The 17,191-nt window shown below is 38.8% G+C and overlaps 1 protein-coding gene across 13 annotated transcripts in view; it reads right to left on the reverse strand.

Annotated features, from left to right (window-relative positions):
* The window catches only part of TANC2 (tetratricopeptide repeat, ankyrin repeat and coiled-coil containing 2), a 551,137-nt gene that overhangs the window by 100,303 nt on the left and 433,643 nt on the right, over window positions 1-17,191 (reverse strand). For all 13 annotated transcript variants that reach the window (XM_072645876.1, XM_072645869.1, XM_072645875.1 and 10 more), the window contains 2 exons: window positions 7,664-7,945; window positions 262-395 (listed from right to left, as the gene is read on the reverse strand). In XM_072645876.1, coding sequence (XP_072501977.1) covers window positions 262-395; window positions 7,664-7,945 — 416 coding nt within the window. The remainder of the gene's footprint in view (window positions 1-261; window positions 396-7,663; window positions 7,946-17,191) is intronic.

Below are 17,191 nucleotides of genomic sequence, written 5' to 3' on the forward strand. Positions count from 1 at the left end.
CCCCTTATATAAATAAAACTTAGAAATCTAGAAGATATTACTTAGGTCATCCCCCTTCTTCAGTGCCAGGAAACACATCCAGAAAGTATTTTAAGAATTAGGAACAAGTTTCCAGGAATAGCAAAGATGATAAGTTTCAGAAAAACCTTTCTCCTCATCATCTTGGCAGAGTTCTACAAGATCCTACTTATTCCTAAGGGACTAGTGATTTTCCCCTACTAATATGACAAGAAGACTGATGCCAGTGGAACTGTATTATACCTGGGAGGCAAGTCTCCTCATAGCTTCCTCTTGTCGTCTGCGCATTTCTGGAGTTCCTGGGCAGCTTCCACTGGTGATAGAAGAATGGGCAGAAGGTGGCTGAGTAAGTGGCAGCTCTCGGTTGGCATCCACATCTGTATTAAAGCAATGAGAAGTTAATGTCAGAAAGAATGGAGGTCTGAAGATTTTGAAATGGGCTTAACAACTGCTATAATGTTCTAGGACTGGGGGGTGACAGCTTGAGAGAACCTTGGGAGTTCACCTGAGGATTATAGGTTACTTATGAGGAAGCTGTTGCCCAGAGATAAATAACTTGACCAAGGTCACACAAGTAGAGGAAGAGTGAACTCTGAACTTAGGTTCTGTGTAGATGTTGTGTATGTTGCCTGCAATGAATATGACTGTACCGATGACACCAGAATGGCTGATGCTGAGAACATCGGACCTTCATCAGACAGTTGGTTTTCCCACCTTGAGCTGGTTCTTTGTCAGCTGAGGGCTGGATTTCATACCATACATATCTGTTTTACTGTTCTCTTATGTTGTGTTTTTAATTCTGTGACTTTAAAGAATGCATATTACTCTAAGAAATATGTGCAAAAGTTGCAACTTCAAAAGAGAACACCTCAGTAATTGTTAGAAATACTGAAGTCTCTGTTAGTATGAGGAAGTCAGGTCTTTCAAGGATCATTCCGGGCCAAAACAGAACAGGATCAATTGCACCAAAGCACAAAGGAAAGAGCAGCTGAAAATTAAAACTAACAACAGGAACTGAAAACTAATGTTATGAAATAGCCCAATAAATCCTCAGAAAACAAACTGAACTCTTCAGAGGAAAGTGGCACATGGATGGATTATTACTGACTCCTTTACAGAAAGGCAACTTCTTTAAGTTGGAAGAACATTAAGAAGACCAGTAAAAAACAAAATAAAACAACAAAAAAAATCCTGCCAATCACTGTTATAAAGAAAAAATGGTTGTCACAGGTGAGGCAATTAAAAAACTCAATGACTTAAGATGGAATATTGTGATTCTTATTCATGAAACTCACTTTTTCATTCAGTGCTAATACCAAAATCATTTTCAGAAGTCTAAATGACTATATAAGATCCGGGCACTTTTATCAGAGAGTAAAAAAATGACTCACAAAAGATTTAAGGATGTTTTACTTTCAGTAGGCCTAGAAGTCTTGTACTTAATTGAGGAAATGATGAAATTTAATAAATACATTGACATATTGAGAAAGGAAATTATACCAGAATTATAGAAATTCCCAGAGATGCAATATTGCAAAATGAATACTACAATATGGTTATATACAATATGCCACACATGCCAACAAAAGTGAAGAATTTTATCCATGTGATACATAAACAAATATGCTTCAGTATCCTGGGAACTCACTTTATTTAAGTCACATTGAAAATGCAAGGGCTATAACCAAGACTAGACTTGGAAAAAAAGGGATATTTGTCAAAGATGCATTTAATATCCAATATAATAAAAGTGTGATTTCATGAAGAATTTTAAAATGTCTCAATATTCTGTGGACTCAATAACAAATTGTGTAAAACAACTGTAGCAAAAAGAGGACATATGACATATTAAAAGTTCTTAAAGATGCAAAAAACTGTAAAGTTTCATTATACAAGTCAATAAATTTAATCATTTTACTTCATCCCAAGTGATTCGCACCTCACTGTACATAAATATGCACAACACCTTAAAAATGGATGCCAACATATATGTTCAACTCTCTTTTTGGCTGCCAGCACTGTGGAGTTGAAGGCAGAGCAAGGGTATGGATCTGCCTACCTCTCTCGATTGTCTAATCTGATCCCTTCCTCTTTAGATTCAATTAAATTCAGCAAACCTTTATTCAAGGCCTACTACTAGGTGGTTAGTGAGTAAGTGGCTGAGGGCCAAAAGTAGCACTTTTAGAAATTTTGTAAAAGAGAGAAGAAAGCTTTAGTACGTTGGGAATCACATCTGACATGGTAGAGAGAGCACTGGTCTTGGAGTCATTAGATCCGTTTGTCTCCTGACTCTGACACTTGCCTAGATATGAGATATGTGACCTTGGTCAAGTCACAACCTGAGATGATTTCCAATCTGTAAATGGGTTTAACCATAATTTCACTACCCCTATCATAAGACTGTTATGTGGATAGTGCTAAATGTAAGTTATCATTATTGGTGACAAACTATGATGCATTTTAGAAAGTGAAAATGGAGGCAAGTTCAGCGTCTGGTAGTCACTGCTTCAACTCTGCTGTCTTCTCCTTTCTACACTCAAGTCCCCTAAAGAGTGTGTACTGTGGTGCTTTAACCCTTCTTGCTCTTGAATCTTAGAGATAGCTTCCTCTCTACCTAGGGAGCCTGTGTCCAATTATGCTGAAAGAGAACAACGAGAACACAGAAGATGCAGTAGGAAGTCAGCAGGTGGGAAGCGGGAAAATGGCATACCAAAGTGCTGAGATGAGAGTGGGAGAGAGCAGGGGCTGTTCCTACAGCAGCTGCATCCCTAATCCACCTCCTTTATTCTCCTACAAAGGGCACTGGCAGCTGTTAATAAACGTCAAGTTAAGCTAAGGAATACAATGGGGCTATTAATGGGGTGTGTGTGTGTGTACTTGTTGGGGGTAGGGAATAGATATATGGTTCAGGCTTCTTTAACTTATGTAAATATTACAGCCATACATTAACATCTGAGTAAGCTATAACATCATTTCCCACAAAATGTGCGTGTGTGCATTCTTTGTGCAAAGAAGGGTGTGCTAGAGGTAAAGGAAAAGTGTAGGCGGGAAATCGGATGACAGCCCAGTGCCTGTCTTGGCAACTTCTACGCTTTCTTGCCCCTCCTTCGGCCTGCTCTGTGGGCCCAGGAAAATGACAGGGAGGGGGTGTCAGCTGAGGTGACGTGTCTAGGGGGGAAGGAGAGAGCCAGCAGCTACAGTACCTAAGCTAATTCATATCTTCCACAGTAGCACTGAAGAGAGTGGAGGAGGTAAGGGCAAAAGAATGAACGGTAGATGAGGCAGAGGGGTAAGCAGGCAGCTCTCAGTAGGACAACTTTGGGAATTTCTACCCGTTTCTTTATCACAGTTATATCACTGCTATCAAGGGTCAAGGGTGAGAATGTCTGTTAAATACTTCGTTGGAAGATCATTCAAACACAAAAAAATCTGAGCCCTACATCAGTCCCATTTTGCTAATACTCAGCTGGTTTTACACACACCATTCTTATTAAAAATACCGTTGCTGTAAATATCAGGGACTATTTAACTATTTTAGTAAAACTTACACCCCAAGGTTGCTTTATGTGACCTAAGGGTCACATTTTTGCCTTATTTCTTTGGGTCCAATTGCACTGACAAAAAAGTATAAATTGTAATTTGGCCAAGAATAGGAATTATTCTAAAAGGTCTCTAAGTTGCAGGAAACAGTTGTGGTCAGGGTACCCTGATTAGTGTTTTTCATATACTCTTTCTCCACAGATACTTTCTCAAGATTTATGATAGAAAACCAGGGTGAATCTAAGTGTTTCTGTGATGTCCCAAAGAAGTAGACTCTCAACTCACCCCATAAGAGTGCTGCAGCGTTCTGGGAAATGCACAAGAGAAAAGATTCTGAACACTGAGGGTCATGAGATTCTTCTCACTGGATTTCACTAACTATTATATTGTTTGAGCTTTTGATTTGGGAAGCATATTAGGCTGTTTCTCCCTTAGGCTTATGCAGATCTTCTTGCTGATTCCTGGTCATGCAGGATACTTATTTTGCCTCTTATCTGAAGTCACATATTATCAGTGCTCTGGTTTTCCTTCCAACTCACTCAAATATTAAATTTTTTGACTACTCAGATAAAAATGATTTAGTATTATGCCTATTTAAACACTGAAAGGAAGATGATCAGATAAGGGTGTGAAATAACTTTTGACAGAAGTATGTTCACAGAATCAGAAAAAATAAAAGCACCTTGGAAATCATTTAACTCAACCACATCAATTTATATATGAGGTACCATTTTGCACCTAAGTGTGTAAAATCACTCGACTTCCAGTCCAGTACTCTTGCAATTACCTTAACTATGTTTCCTTTTGAGACTACATATCACATTCCTATTTACGATAACAGATTCATGGTCCCTTGATCTAATTTTTGGAAACACTGGGGGAAGCCAAAAAACATAATCTAACTTTTTAGGCAAGATGATTCCCCCTTGTCCTGCTTCAGTAACCTCCATGTTCTAGAAATTAACCCAGTAAAGGTTGCTTCAATGAGTCATATTCATTTGTGAGTTTTACCCTTTAAAGTGAATATACACATACACACACACACACACACACACACACACACACACACACACTCCCAAATGTCCTGATGAAGTTTTAAGCCTTGTGGGACAGAGTGTGTGAGTGTGTGTGTGTGTATGTGATCCACTTCTGCACAACTAATTGGAACAACTGTTATGTTTGGTATAGTTAAGATGGTTGAAAATCCTTGACTTACCAGTTTTCCATGTGCTGCTGGGTTTTAAATTTGTCTCAGTAGTATAACTCATGGGGTGGATGGCTTGGCAGTATGGAATAGTGGTTTCATTTATTTTGGGTTCTTCCTATCCTAAATTGGCAGTGGAAGGTGTTACTGTTAACAGGGATCCCACGTTAGTATTGTCTAGAGAGTTTTGTTTTTCTACTTCTGCTTGTCTGGGCTAGTGTGGCATATATATTATAACTAAAGGCCAAATATGGATAAATGTCTATGAAAAGGGAGCACTGTTACAACAAATTCATCAACTAGGGTTCTTTGCAGAATTCTGCTAATACAGAACAATAGTTATAACTATAATTGTGCATGTGGCATATAGAAAGAGTGCTGGATTTTGGTTTCCTGTGCCTTACTAATGAAATTTATTGTGGGATGAGAGACAGAATGCAGCTTGGATATATTGCATGAATACAACCAAGAAATTGATTTTGATTTCTTTTTTTAAATGGCAAAGAAAAGAAAGACCTGAAAAAATACTGAAATGCAAGGAAAATGACTGAAAGGTTCTAAATCACACCTTAAAAAGTGAACTTCCAAGTGGCAAATTGGGAGATCATAACTTCTTTCTAGGAAGACTTGTGGAATATTCTTCTCTAGAAAACTTCTGAAAATTGCTCTCTGAAATTGCCGTCTAAAATGACTGGCCCAATTCAAAGTTCCACTAACAGTACATTAATGAGTCTGTTTTCTTGCAGCCTCTCCAACACTTCTCATTTTTCTTTTTCGTCAACTGTGCCCATCTGATGGATCAATTGGGAGCATAACAGTGGCTTTAATTTGCATTTGTCTAATCATATTGTTGCAAGTTTTTCTTTAATGAGGGAGAAAAAAACCAATTTTTGTTAATTGAAAAAATAAACTAAATTAAAAACAGAAAAGTAGGCAGTTGTGTTGTTTCTCCGATTTAGGTGCAGTACTATCATTTTGGTTATATGTAATTACTTCTCATGTCTTTGTATCCATTCAATATGCATGAAAATTATATATACATACATATCTCTATCACAGATGTAAACTCAAACAACTATTAGAAAATCTGTTTATCTAGGTTTTCTTTATAATTATTTTAGTCAATGACAGTCATCTATCTCATTCTATTATAGTCATTACTGGCCATAAGTAAAAGAAAATGTATCTGAATAACACAAAGATTTGTGAATTGCAAATGTTTTACATTTCCACAGCATTATCATTCAGTGTTTTCACACAATAATAATTTTCTGTTTCTGTAGGAATTTAAGGTTTACAGAGATACTTTTCTCATAACAAGCTTGTGAAACAGACAGTGCAAGCATCATGATCCCCATGTTACAGATGACCAAAATGAGATCCAGACTAACTTGTCCTTGGATATGTTGGAGCCAAGATGAGAACCAACTGTGAGATGATGAGAATTTTGATTCTAGGCTGAGCTTTCTTTCTCACACACATAATATCACATATGCAGTAACAGTTGTATTTATTAGTCTGTGAAGACATTTGCTCAAATTTGGCCTTTAGCCATGACGTATATGTCACACTAGCCTAGACAAAAAAAAAAAAATCACCTCTACAGACATGAGATTGCTGTTTAACAGGAACAGTTTCCACTATCATTTTGGACAGGAAGAATCCTATGCAAATGGACCCATTATTCTACACTCTGCTATCCCTTCTACCCCACAGTTCATACTGATGAGAGAAATTTAAAACCTAGCAGCATATGAAAAATTGGTAAGTCCGGGATTTTCAATCATCTTAACTGTGTCAAATGTAACAGTTGTTCCAATTAGTTGTGCAGAAATGGATCAGAAAGATCGGTCAGTTCTGTGAGATATATTTATATCTCTAACTACTTATGTACAGTAGGCATGGCCTTAGTCATTTTAAAGAGTAAAACTCATAAAAATGATTATGACCTTTTCTGGCTTAATTTTCAGAGCTACTAACATGGGGAATACCAAGGCAAGACAGGTGTGGTGAGGGAAGGGGGAAGTGGTATCTGGACCTGCTCAGAGAACTGGCTATTCTGGCTTCCTCCAGGGTTTCTAAAGGTTGTCATAGCATCTCTATTGCTCTCACACCCTACCTGTGCCAGGCTGGGGTTGGGAGAGGAATGAACACAGAAGACAGCAGAGCAATTTTCCACAAGGGAGGCAGAAGAAAAATGTCAAGGATGATGGCCAATCCTAGGCAATGCAACAATTCACATCAATAGTCAGGAAATGAAGGCAGTAAACAGATTATACTGCTATATTGTAAGCAGAGATAAGATCTCAGACTGAGCAAAGGTTTCAAAGCTAACAAGGAAGCAGAAAGAAAAATAGGTGTGAAAAGGCTCGGCAGGCAACTGCTACACTCTTTATCCAAAGTTCAGAATGCAACCAGCAGGGTAAGGACATAGGCAAGATTTTTTCAGCTGCAATTAGACTAAATGTGGGAGCCTATTTATAGTGTAAAAGGGGTTGGCATTAGAGGAAGAGTACTTGGATGCATATTTCAGTTAAGCTTCCACTTGTATGACCTAGGAAATATTACTTTACTTCTCCAGACCTCAGTTTCTGCATCTTTAGAATGAAAGGGCTGGAGAAGTGGACCTCCAACATGTCCCTTCCAGCTCTCTAGCCATGAGCCTATGCACATAGGAGTAGGATGCAATTGCCATGGGCAGGAGTATCTTGGCCATGGAGGACTGACTGCTGGATATGTATATTAGATATAGATTGAACACAAAATTCTCTCTGTTCATTCTAGATTAAGGGTATTCTTACAGAGTTCAGATTTTACAGATCAAATGAAAAGGATACACATACTAGTATATGCATGATAAGAATGCTGCTAGCATAGAGTTCTACACACAAAAGTACATACGTTTAGGAGAAGCATGTGGACTGTCTGAGGCGATCTGTCTCATCCGTGTACCATGGCAACTGAGGGCCACCAGCCTGGAGATAATAGCAGTTTTGCCAAATCCAATGTTTCCAACAATCACTACTCCCTGGTTCACGCTGGCATTTTCACTCTGTAGTTGAGCATCTATTTCATGGAAAACCCAGTCTCGGCCAACAAATACAGACTCTGTGGTAATGCTGGGTACTTCGAAGAGCAGTGGCTTCAGGGAGATGTCTGGAGGTCTATAAGGCGCAAATCGCACTAGAAGGAAGAATCATAGAACACAGGACTTACAGTAAATGATAAACATGGCAAGATATAAAAAAATGTGTGATAACTGAAGAAATATTCTTAATTTTGTTTTGTGTAACTGTTCCACAAGATTTAAGATGGAGGTTTTTTTTTTCTTTTGTTCTGTTTAAATCAGAATGCTGAACTAAAGGCAGGTGGGACTAGAACTATCCAATGGCTACAGCTGATAGCAAAACATAATCAAGAAATAAGAATGATTTACTTTGGGGATCTTGGAAGCATTGCTTGCTATAAGAATTTTCCTGTAATATCTACCGGGGAGATGTCTTTAGTCCACAATAGGACTACTTCTGTATTTTTCTGGTGGGACTAAAGCACATTTTCTTTTCATATGATACATGCCAAACACTTAGAATATTTTACCTTTATATTTTGGCACTTGTTTCCTTTGGCCTCTCAAAGGACATACGGAAAATTCTGTTGCTTCAAATGACTTTTTCCGAGCAAAGTAGTCATTGAGGCTTTCACAGTGGGAGCAAAGCAATGAGGACATTAAAAATTGTTATGAAGTACAATTATTTCTATCAAACTGCAACGAATTTAAAACAAATTGCTCTGATTGTACATGGCTTTAAACTACTGGCACTGACAGTTGTAACAGTCTTCAGTAGCAGTGCAGTCTCTAATAACTGTGACAGAGAAGGGCCCTCACTCTGTCTGGCCTGGTGGAAGGGCTATGAGGGCTTCTTCACTGTTTAAAGTATGTTTGCACCAGACTCAAGGCAGTCAGTTACATTCCTTTCAACTTTTTTTTCACCATTACTAGTGTCACAAACATGTACTCCTCAGTTTCTGTCAAGATCATTTTTGTATCCATATGGTGCCTATAAGGTAAAGAGCCAAGAATATACCACATTTTTAACATATCCAGGAAGGTGAGAAAGAACTGTAACCTGGAATGAATAAGCCAAACACTTCAACACTCTTTATCTAGTTAGTTCCTGATGGAGTTTCAAACCATCTAGGACTTTACCAATGCAAGCATCTTGCCATTTCCCTGCCTTCCATTCTCCTACTCCTGTCCCATTCACCACTTCCTATTCAGAGGAAAAAAATTAAAACATTATCAAAGACAATATAATGCCTTATGGACATTGAGATTCTGAGTTATAGGCTAACCACATCAAAACTTCCTTACCTAGAAAGGGCTTTTACAATGGGAAAGAGCTTTTAAAATGGAAGGGAAAAGGGGGGAGATGAAAGGCAATAAGTGAGCCTTACTCTCATGGGATTTGGCTTAAGAAGGGAATAACACACACTCAGTTGGGTATGGAAATCTATTTTACCCTGCAGGAAGGCAGGGCAGAAGGGGACAGGAGAGGGAAGATAACAGAAGGGATGGCAAATTGGGGAAAGGGATAATCAGAAGCAAACACTATTGTGGGGGGACAGGTCAAGGGAGAGAATAGAATGAATGGAGGGCAGGACAGAGGGAAATGTGGTTAATCTTTTTGCAACAGGATTATTATGGAAGTGTTTTCCATGGCTTCACATGTATGACTTACAATGAATTGCTTACTTTCTCAATGAGGGTGGGTGGGGAGGGAGGAAGGGAGAGAATATGGAACTCAAAGCCTTAAGAATGGTTAAAAATTGTTTTTGCATGCAACTGGAAAATGAGATGTACATTAAATGGGGTATAGAAATCTCTTTTGCCCTACAGGAAAAAGACGGGAGAGGGATGGGGAAGGGGGGTGGACAGAAGGGAGAACAGACTGAGGAAGGGGTGTATGGGGTGCATGTCGTCCTGGGGTAGGGGGTGGGGAGAGATGGGGAAAAAATTCGGAATTCAAATTCTTGTGGAAATGAATGTTGAAAACTGAAAAATAAATAAATTATATATTTAATAAAACCCGCTTACTAGGGAGTATTTTCTTTATATTTCCGTATATATACACATTAGCCTTTTTTCTTCCAGGTCCCTATCCAATTCTTCCTTTATGTCTTGTAGAAACTCTGTTCTATTTTAAACAGATTTCCTTTCATATAAAAACTCTTTCTCTTATGCTTCTTTTAGCTTCTTGAAGTCACAGAGACCTGACACTTCTCTGAAGACACTGATTGTATCCCTGGTCACCATGTCCAATACTCCTTTGTTTTTCTTTGCCTGAGTAGCGGATTAAATATCATCCTTGAGTTGAATATGTCTAAGTGTGGAGGCAACCTTGTGTATTCCAGAGGTAAAAGGTCCAATGAGTGGAGCTAAATGGCAGCAGTGGAAACTTCTGAACTGGAGAAGTCAGCCAGAGACAAGAGATGGACTCCAAGCTACTGTCCTGGTTTGCCTGAAGATATGTATTTTGAAGGACACAGCTTAGAGCTGAGGTGAAATGTAAAATGCCTAATCAGCAGATCTGCGTAGCTTCATTTTTAGATGAGGTTTATCAGATTTCCTAAAGATTTTAACAAGAGTTGTTAATGAATTTTGTTTTAAGTTACTCCATCAATGTATGCTGTGAAGTCTTTTGTCTTTTAGTATTTTTGTGTGTAAAGAAAATAAATGCTTGATACATAGTTTATATTGAGTACAGTTTTCTCAGGATCATCTATGAAAGACCATGAATAACAATTATATGGGGTGAGATGTAGATAAGTTGTGGCCTTTGCTTATGTCCATTTCCGAAACCACAGATACACTGAAATATATTGATCAGAACAATACACTCAACCCGGACTAATATGGAAATTGAGCAGGCAGCCTCCTTTTCTTGAAGTTTCACTTAAAGCAGGTTAAAGGACATATGTGTCCACTCAACAGTCCTACTTGGCTTCAGATTTATATTCCAAGACCAATCTGGGACTGATCCTTTCTTTAGTATAATTAGTACTGTGCATCAAGCGTGTATATACATATCATATATATTTATCTATCTGTATCTATGTCTATATGTACATACACACATACACACACAAATCAAGCATAAATAAATAAATGAATAAATAATTATGTATTTCCCCCTGGCCTTCATTCTGCTTGTCTAGGCAGCTACCTATTAGACCTCCAACAAAAAATCTTAAGACTGCTCTTTCTACTTTCATTTTAAATATAGCACTTGAGAACTTTACCACCCAGAAAAGAATATTAATAACAACATGGCCTCCATATTTCTAAGAATGTTTTTATGTTGTTATCGGCATCTGAAATCCTGACTGAAGTAGCTAAGGGTGGATTAGTGCCATGTGATCTTTTTGAAAAGGCCACTGGTGTTGCTTTTTCTCTGCCATATCAACAAGCCTCCAGTGAGCCAAATGTCTCAGTTACTGCTCTATCTTGGCCTCTCAACTTTCAAATTAGCCCTCTAGGGGTTTTGGTAAACATGGGGAAAATGTGCAATCTGACTTATTGTTTTGAGTATAGCCTTAAAATAAATGTGACTTTATAAATGTAAAAAGGCTTTTTGTCAGACAGTAGGTGCCAGATAATGGTTTCCCTTCATTCTCTCAATTTTGATAATAAGAACTTTCTGCTGAATTAAGTTTTGAATCCGAAAGCAGAGTTAGTACAGACACCTAACTACTGGCTGTAGACAAAACTGGGGGACCTACTGAAGCATGAAGCAAACAACATACTTCCATTTGTCTCCACCAGTCTTTACTATAGGGATCTGACCAGTCAAATTTGCCTTCCGGCTTCCCCCAATCCACCAACATACCTGCTCATAACAGCTTCTCAGTCTTTTAAGTGAAAAGGTGGAAGAGGAAAAAATATCACAGCATAACCCATTGTTACAGGAAAAGAGAAAGAAGACATCTCATCGGACGCATCTCAGACCCTAACTGATTAATGTAGAAGGCATCAGAAAGGGCTCTTGGAAGAAGAGACACATTTTCACAACTAGCACGCCTGATAATCAACACTTAAGAAGCAGCCAGTAACTCATTTGGCACTCCTCTCTTATTAGAGACACAAACATACAAAGAACTGTATCTTATTTCACTTTTACACTAATGCCTAATGGATTCTTTTACTGATTCATTTATTTAGGTGTGGCATGGGTTGTTTGGCCTTCATTCTCAAAGAGGACCATGCCATCTTGTAGGTGATGCCATGACATGCAGGTGAATTGGATTTAAGTGAGGGAGGGCTGTGCAAAGTCACCAGGCATGGGAATGAGTTACAAGTGGGATCAACCTTTGGTTTCACTGCTGTAAGAAACTCTTGGTCAGGAAATTTCATCTATCAGTGCAGAACTGCATCTGCTCTGCAACCTAGGGGTCTCAAATGTTTCTTGGAGGCACCAAGAGGTTAAGTGATTTGTCCAGGTTCACATAGGAAGTATGTCAGACTTGAACCCCAAGAGGTATTGATTCCATAGCCAGGTCTCTATCAGCTATACCAGACTGCCCCAGAATAGATTCTAAAGTACTCCCATGTGACTTAACATACTTTTGAGAAGAGTATAGAAAATGAGTCTTGAACTGAAATTTTCATCTATAGTATATTTGCATGTAGTTAACAATGTGATATAGTAGAAAGAACAATGGATATGAAGCATTGAGAATTAACCTAAGTTCTGCTGCCCTGATTATAGTTCTCTCACAGAAACCTTCCCTGCCTTCACTTTCCCCAGCATTATATGACTCAGATGTTGTTAAGCCACAGAGGATCTATGCAACTGGGTCTATGGTTGGAAGGAAATCTCTAGGTCAGGGACACTTCCAGATGAAGGGCCCATTTCACAAAGTCTCTACAACCCACAGAGATGAAAGAATCCACTGAACTTTTACTAAGAAATAGGATGTCTACTTTTTGATCCAAAATGCTCTAGTTAATTACTGAGGTACCACACTTGTCCTATAATAACCAATGAGGCTGATGAAGTAGAGTACAATGGAAAAAGCGATAGAGGACCTAGATTCAGATCCTAAATTTGTCACTCTTGGGAAAGTAATAATCTCTCTGGGACTCATTTTTCTGAACTATTAAATGAAGAGGTTGTACTAGATCACTGCTAGGGTCCCTATCAGCTCTAAATCTATGATACAGGGCATCTTTGCCTATAGCTCTATATCCTTATCATTTTGCAAATGCTGAATGAAATGTGTAATTTCAATGCAGAATGTATTTTGAGTCTATTTTTTCCTTTGAGGGAAGAGAGCTCTTTATTCATATGCTATCATCTATAATCAAAATAGATACCTCATAAATCTACCTTTTTAAGCCCAAGTATTCTCTTTTCTTTTCATGGTTTCCTGATATGAGAGTATCTCAGAAAACTGAAATGAAAGAAGGTGAAAAGGGGTCTCTGTTCCCTTCCGTCACCAAATGTGCTTAAGTCTTCGTCTTCTATTTTAAAATTAGTGTTAGGGGTGTCATTCTTTCCATCTTGGAAAGCTTGGTGCCACACTGTGGGTTCCTTTTTCACCCTCCTATCCTACTGCTGTCTGTTGCCAATTCTTGCTTTTCTTCTTCCACAAATCGTGGGGCTAATTAAAACACAAATTGCCAGCATGTGTCTAGTCTCTTTATGCCTGTCCACTACTAAATACTAAAGCTGAGCCTTAGTCTACCAGACTTCTCTTCCCACTTCTTTCCCCTTCAATATACTGTTGAATATATTCAATATACTGATAGGACCTATCTGCATCATACTCCTCTTCAAAGTCAATAGTGTGTCTTCATTATCAGTCAGTCATATTGGACTTCAGCTTTTGTTCTCATCTCGGGTTACTTCTCTACCTCTTTCATACAATCTGTAGACCCCTCCAGCCAAACACACTTCTTATGTGCTTCCTCAGCAGCTAGATGGGCTAGGCCTGAAGTGAGAAAAACTCATCTTCCCAAGTTCAAATTCAGTCTCAGACAACTTACTAGCTGTGTGAACCTAGGCAAGTCATTGAACCCTGTTTGTCCCAGTTTCCTCATCTGTAAAATGAGCTGGGGAAGGAAATGGCAAACCACAGCAGTATCCTTGCCAAGAAAACCCCCAAAAGGGTCATGGAAGAGTTGGACATGACTGAAACTATACAACAACAATAATGGGCTTTCTTTGGCCAAGCTGAAAAGTCATCTGTGTGGCTATTCAGGAACTGCCCAGTTCTTTTCATAATCTTGGCTCTAGTATGTTTTCTATTGCTTCACTCTCTATTATTTGTGAATTGGAAGTTCTCACTAAGTTCTCACTTTGCACACAGATTTCAGAGGCTACATTCATAGTTTGTACCACAGAACATTAGAGATCTTTTCAGGTCAACAGGTTAGTTACAAAAGGCAGAAGGTAAGTGGGGTGGGGGCATGGTGAAGAAGCCAAAGAAATCTAAAATGAGTGCTGGGAGGGAAATGAGGAGATCTAGCATTTATATAGCACGGACTATGCACCAGGCACTTTACCGACACTATCTCATTTGATCCTCACAACAACCCTGGAGGTATTATCTCCACATTACAGTTGATTAAACAAAACTAAGTAACTTGCCCAAGGTCACACAGCTAAATAAAGGTCCGAAACCTGACTTGAAGTTAGATATTCCTGACTTCAGGTCCAGGACTCTATCCTCTATGCCGTCTAGCTGCCTACCTTCCAGGGTATTTAACAATTCATTTCAGGGTAGGAAATGAGCAAAATATCCAGATGTGGTCTGACCAAGGCAGAGTACCATGGACTTCGCACATTCCTATTATTCCTAGAAGGCATTCCTCTTTGAATTAGACTGCATTAGATTTTTTGGCCACCACATCATACTGCTGACTTGTATCCGCTAAAACTCTCCTATCTTTTTCAGACAGACTCCTGTCTAACCATGTATTTCTCATCTTGTACTTGTGAAGCAGGTTTTTTTTGAATCCAAATGAAAGACTTTACTTTAATCCCTATTGCATTTTATCCTAAATTCACCCCAATCATCAGAATTTTTTTGAATCTTGACTTGCATCCACCGTATTAACTATCCCTGACAACTCTACGTCACCTGTAGATTTGATAAGAATGCTATTTATGCCATTTTCCAAATTATTGGTAAGAATATTAAGTAGCACAGAGCCAAGCACAAATCCCTAAGACAACCCAGTGGAGATCCTCTAGGTTGACAACAAACCATTAATGACTACTCATTAAATCTTTAATTGATCTGTCTTGGGGCTGAGGTCCCATATGTCAGATTCTGTGTGTGTGTGTGTGTGTGTGTGTGTATTCCAAGAAATTCTTTCAGACAGATAAATACCTCAAAGCTTTTTCTTTTACACTTGTGAAAATAAGTCACTTTAACAAGTACTTTTCAAAATGGTTATGTCATTTCTTGGTAAATACTGTGGTTACCTTAACATATCAAACCAATTTTTACTAAAAAAATAAAAATAAAAAAAAATGATGAGTAAAAAAAGATACTTTGAAAGTTTTTTCTTTTCATCTTTAATTTGGACCAAACTATCAAAAGGTTTGTTTGCTAATTACTCTTTTGAACTGGAAACATGACTTTTAGTCGCTTATCTGGAGAAAGTAGATGTCATGATGGGACTCTTTCATGTGACTCTGGAGTCTTTCTTTAACTACTTTGCTACTTAATCCAAAGGGGCAGTGAGTAATCTGTTATAGGATTATATGATTTAATGAATTTTTCCCTTTTTCAAAGGTACAAGGGCTTTTTCAGGAAGTCCTCTGACACTTGGAATCACTCTCCTTATGCTATTTTCAAGTACTGGTTTTGTTGGGAGTTTGCTACTTCAAGAGGTGCAGTGTATCAGATCAGGTTATTCATTAAGAAAAGCAGGAGAGATGGTTGTTCAGTAGAAAGAACTCTGGATTGAGAGTTGTGTGTAACAGATTTGAATTGTGGCTCTGCTGTAACCTATCTTAACTCCTCGGTGGTCAATAAAAGTGAGCTGTACCTTCCCCCTTTATTCTTTCTTTTCCTGTGCTTCCTCTCCCCCTTTGAGTTACAGACTAGAATGCAGCAAGAGAGTGGTATTGGGGAGGCAGGTAGGGGATCACAGATTTAGAGCCAGTCCAACCCCTTCAGTTTACAGATAAAGAAACTGAGGCTTAGAGAGTTTAAGAGACTTACCTAAAGTCACATAGATAGTAAGTGGCAGAATCATGATTTGAGGCCAGATTCTGTGACTCTAAATCTAGCATTCCTTCCACTCTATGATGCTCCCTTCTCCCTCCTCCAACTTCAGGCAGAAAAGGGTAACTTTCAGGAGAAGCACATAGATAAAGTCCGTGTTTGCCTAAGCAGGCCTGAGAGAGAAGTTCTTGGATGTCTTTTTTTGGACTTTTTGTCTTCTTTTTTGAGAACAAGTCAGAGACTGGAGTTTGCACTCCTCTCCAAGCCAGCTCTTTCTCCACTACACCAGCTAGCTGCTCCCCCATGAACAATATAGAGACATAAAGCTCTCGTGCAGTCCATAACTTCCCCCTAGAAGTTAAAGATACTTTGAGGGATTGCTGAACAAATACTCCCAGTTCATCTTGGACTCAAGCAAGCAACTCACAGCAGTCGTGGGACTGGCAACATCCAGATTTCATGATTTACCAAGAAATACTTTCAGCTTCATCTTTAACTTCTGGGGTGGGGGAGAGGGAAGTTACGGACTGCACGAGTGCTTTATGTTCCTGTATTGGCCATGGGGGAGCAGCTGGGTGGAGTAGCGGACAGAAAGCTGACTTGGAGTGAGGGAGTGCAAATTCAGCCTGAGACATTTACTAGCTCTGGGAACCTGGGCAAGACACTCAATCCTGTTTGCCTCAGTTCCTCATCTGTAAGATGAACTGGAGAAGAAAATGGCAAATCATTCTAGTATTTTTGCCAAGAAAACCCCAAATGGGGTCAAGGAAACAACTGAACAACAACAAAAAGCTGCTCATAGGCTCCTGTGAAAGCCTCATAGGCTTTTGTGTCTTTCATTTTCTGTGTTATGTGAAATAAAAGCTATTCCACACTGTTACTATATTACACTTGGAGTACCTGTGCAGATGTTGAAGACACTGCTACTCACTTTTGGGGAAACCAGACATAAGCCATACCTAAGATCTATTTTGGGTTAACTCCAAGTGGGGCAATAAGCCAAAGAGAAAAAAATAAAACTTATTTGGAGGAGAGGAATTGGGATCATACTCCTAGGATGAGGGCCAGGTATATGTGAACCTAAAGTGGTTGGGGGGAAGGGCATAAGTGACAAGTGTAAGATTATCTTATATATCTGAGAATCAACTAGGTCATGTTCAAGACACATAAATATCTTTTAGAATTCTATGA

This window comes from Notamacropus eugenii, chromosome 2 (genome assembly GCF_028372415.1).
Source record: "Notamacropus eugenii isolate mMacEug1 chromosome 2, mMacEug1.pri_v2, whole genome shotgun sequence".
In the NCBI taxonomy this organism is placed as follows: Eukaryota; Metazoa; Chordata; class Mammalia; order Diprotodontia; family Macropodidae; genus Notamacropus; species Notamacropus eugenii.